Source organism: Hakea prostrata, unplaced genomic scaffold, assembly GCF_041222555.1.
Source record: "Hakea prostrata isolate BN-2017 unplaced genomic scaffold, UWA_Hpros_2 contig_50, whole genome shotgun sequence".
Taxonomy (NCBI): domain Eukaryota; kingdom Viridiplantae; phylum Streptophyta; class Magnoliopsida; order Proteales; family Proteaceae; genus Hakea; species Hakea prostrata.
Genome location: NW_028291169.1, coordinates 116,527 through 119,952, shown reverse-complemented (window position 1 = coordinate 119,952; position 3,426 = coordinate 116,527). Strand labels below are relative to the sequence as shown.

At 41.9% G+C, this 3,426-nt stretch overlaps 1 protein-coding gene across 1 annotated transcript; it reads left to right on the top strand.

Moving 5' to 3' along the window:
* Positions 1 to 478: 478 nt before the first annotated feature.
* On the top strand, positions 479 to 1,136 carry LOC148999069 (2S seed storage albumin protein-like). Its single transcript, XM_089141487.1, has 2 exons — positions 479 to 630; positions 749 to 1,136. The coding sequence occupies exons 1-2, from the start codon at positions 479 to 481 to the stop codon at positions 1,134 to 1,136; spliced, it is 540 nt and encodes a 179-aa protein (XP_088997613.1).
* Positions 1,137 to 3,426: the final 2,290 nt, after the last annotated feature.

The window sequence follows — 3,426 nt, the reverse complement described above, 5'->3', positions numbered from 1 at the left end:
TTTTTGTTGGATGTATTGCTTCTATATATGAAGCAACGGACTACCTTTACCTATCACAGTTACCAATAAGAAGAAACACATGTGAAGAGGGAAAGAAAATTTGTGTTTGACATTTATATTTATGTTGTAAGAACTAATTTTTTTTTTTTTTTTGGTGTAATATGTGGTAAGAACTAGTTAAATTCTTACTTAGTTATGTTTTTGTAATTTTGTAATATGTATTAGATCACATGGAACCACAAAACCCTTTTGCAAGGCACACTACTCGGAAGTACAATTGTCCCGCGAATATGCACCTGTCCATATATGAATCAGTCCACCAAAACCAGGACGTGCTCTTCGCTTCCCTCCACTTGTTTGCCATGCAATCCCTAAGAACCTCCTATAAATATTTCTTCTCTAGCTCTCCCTGCTCATCAAAGTGAAGAAATCTAGTTTCAACTACTGATCAGTAAGAATTGACAAGCAGGGAAGAAGAATGGGTCGGGTTGCGATCATAGGTGTTGTTCTGGTGGCCTTAATGGTCATGGCAGAAGCCACAATTTTCGTTGACACTGATGAAGAGCTAGAAAACCGATACAGCAGTGGGGGGCAGTGCCGTCAGGAGTTGAGTGGCCAGCGCTTGCACAGGTTTCTTTCTTCTTCAGAATTTACATTAAAATCATGGCGGGTTTGAGTTTACATTACATTATAATCTGATCAGTCTGGCCTCATTGTTTTGTTTATGTTGTTAATTTTGTTCATGAAGTTGCCAGCGATACATCCAGAGAGGTGGACGAGGACGAGGAATTGGAGATCTGATTCTTAGGCGTGGATCCGAAGAAGAGCAGTTCCTGGAGCACTGCTGCAGAGAGCTGAGGCAAGTGAATGAGAGGTGCAGGTGTCAGGCCGTAGAGAGAGCACTGGAACGAGCTGAGGAGGAGAGAGGAGGAAGATCCCAGGATTACGACAGACAAGGTAGATTCGACGAGGATAGGCGTGGAAGCTCACAAGACTATGACAGGCGTGGAAGCTACTCTGGTGGAGGTGGTGATCAGAGCCAGCAGAGGGAGCAGATGGTTCGAAGGGCTCAGAATCTGCCCCAGATGTGCCGCTTGAACAGGCCCCAGTACTGCCAGATTAGGGAGCGCTACTGAGCTTTCCGAAGTTTTGGTTGAACCTTAAGAACTACTAGTTCTTAGAAGACGAATAATGGAGATCAGGGGCTAAGGAGAAGTTGTAAAAAAGCACATTATCGTGCTTTCACTGCTTTGTACTCTTTATTAAAAGCTAATGCAGTTGCCCACTTTTACCGATCGAAGTTCTACCTTCTAGATTACGATCGATCTTACACATTTGGCCAAAGAGATCGAGAGGATTAATCATTGAGTCCTCTCTTAGCCGGTGCATCTACGATTCTTTTTCCCTGCAAGACGTTGAAACCGACCTAATTTATAACCTACTTCGGCAATTCTCCAGTTTAGGAAGGACGACATATATAGATTTAACTACATATATATTCCCTTAAGTCACAAAATTAAATGTGATGCAGTGGTTGGCCTACTTCAGGCCGGCCAAGTACCGACTTGCATTGCACTGGATCTACATGTAAAGTTACTTAATTTACTGCATCCACATGATTAATCGATCATTATCCTTTTTAATTTGTTAATTTCCATTTTCAATACTATCTGTGTTGGGCAATCCTTTGGTGGACTTGAGGCTTGATGTCATGCAGCTGAATTGGTCTAAGTCATCCGTAGTAATAGTACTGAGATTCTCCATTTAATTGTCTTTAGAAATTAAAAGTTGTGGGGAAATCCATCCCTGCAGGGATCGGTCTTTCTTCTTTGAATTGGAATTCAAAACCACAGTGGTAGTCAGAATTCCATTACATCCATATCTTAGGCAACTGTGGTTCTGTTGCCTTTTCCAGACTTTGTTAGAGTTCCTAAAGCCTTCCCCTCATAGCTGCCCATATTCCAAACTGTTGGTAATACTCCATATATCAATATTGTTTAATTGACGGGGAAAGATTCCTTACCTGGATTCGCTTTCCCTTTTATGAAGTATTCGCAGCGGAAGTCTAGATCCACGTTCTCGTTCAACCACCAAAGCTCTACCGGGGCGATTCCATAATCACTAGGAAAGGGAATGATATCCACAACCCAAATGCCGTGGATTAATGGAATGAAGATCAAAAACGAGGAAAGGAAAAAATTTTCCAAGCTGCGATTCTAAGAGAGAGGGAGAGAGAGATGGAGCCGCCGTTTCTCAGAGATAAATCTCGTGCGAATGAATCACACACTTACTCACTAATACGGTGGTTACCAAAATATATAACCCTATTTTGTAACCGCCCTAATAGTGAGTTTCCAATATTGCCCTTGGGCATTTAATTTATTAATCATATTAATAAATTCCAACAGCTCCCACTTGCACAAGGGCAAGTGTTAATCTTTCAATGTGTCCTAGACACACTTGTATATCCCAGATATACACATTCAATCTCTCTACTATGTATTCCAGATACATAGACCTCTGTGTCCCAGACACACATGCATATCCTAGATATACATATTCAATCTCTCTATTATGTATCCCAGATACATAGACCTCTTGTGTCCCAAACACACATGTATATCCCAGATATACATATATATTGATCTCTTCACTATGTATCCCAGATACATAGACCACCCGTGTCCCGGGACACTAATATCCACAAGTCATACTGGCAAAATGGGTTGTGCGACCGGTAATATACCTGCACGCGTGAGCCCCAAACTAGAAACCTTCCCAGAAGGCCAGAATGGCATATCACTCATAGAATCAAATCAAATAAGCATTAGTATAACACAGTGTCCTAGGTTTATTCAAACTCACCAGACTAAAGGTATCTCGATCCCTCTGAGAGATCACCTTCTTGTCCTTAAAATGTTCACTACCGTAACACATACGGTTGGCGCCAAAGAAACACTTTTTAGGGTGCAGTTGAATCAAACCTTTCCTTTCGCCCCAGACCATCACTACACTTAGGATTGACTCCTTTCCCGGTAGTGCCCCTTTAGGTTTAATAAATCATGACCATAGGTAACACCCCAAAGTAGCCACATCAACCCTTCGTTTCATGATGTCGTCGAAAGTCACTAAGAACACTAATGGACCATAAGGTCCAGGACTCACACAATGAGAGGAGCAGGGGATCCATCCTCTTATTTCCAATGATCGCTAAGCACACATAGTATGATATATGTGCTATGGTGGAGCATTCTATATACAATAGAACGTACGTCCATCTCAACACCATACAGGTCTTAGTCTAGTCGCAACCTCTTGCGCCTAACCCGAGTTTCTTTATTGTCGCCACCCTAGCGCCACATAAAGTACTCGCACCTGGCTCTTATAGGCAACATGAATAGTGGGAACATTCATGTCGATTCTCTT

Coding starts and splice junctions, on each gene's coding strand:
- LOC148999069 (XM_089141487.1), top strand. CDS start 479: ATGGGTCGGGTTGCGATCATAGGTGTTGTTCTGGTGGCCTTAATGGTC. Junction 631..748: donor AGTGGCCAGCGCTTGCACAG/GTTTCTTTCTTC, acceptor TTGTTCATGAAG/TTGCCAGCGATACATCCAGA.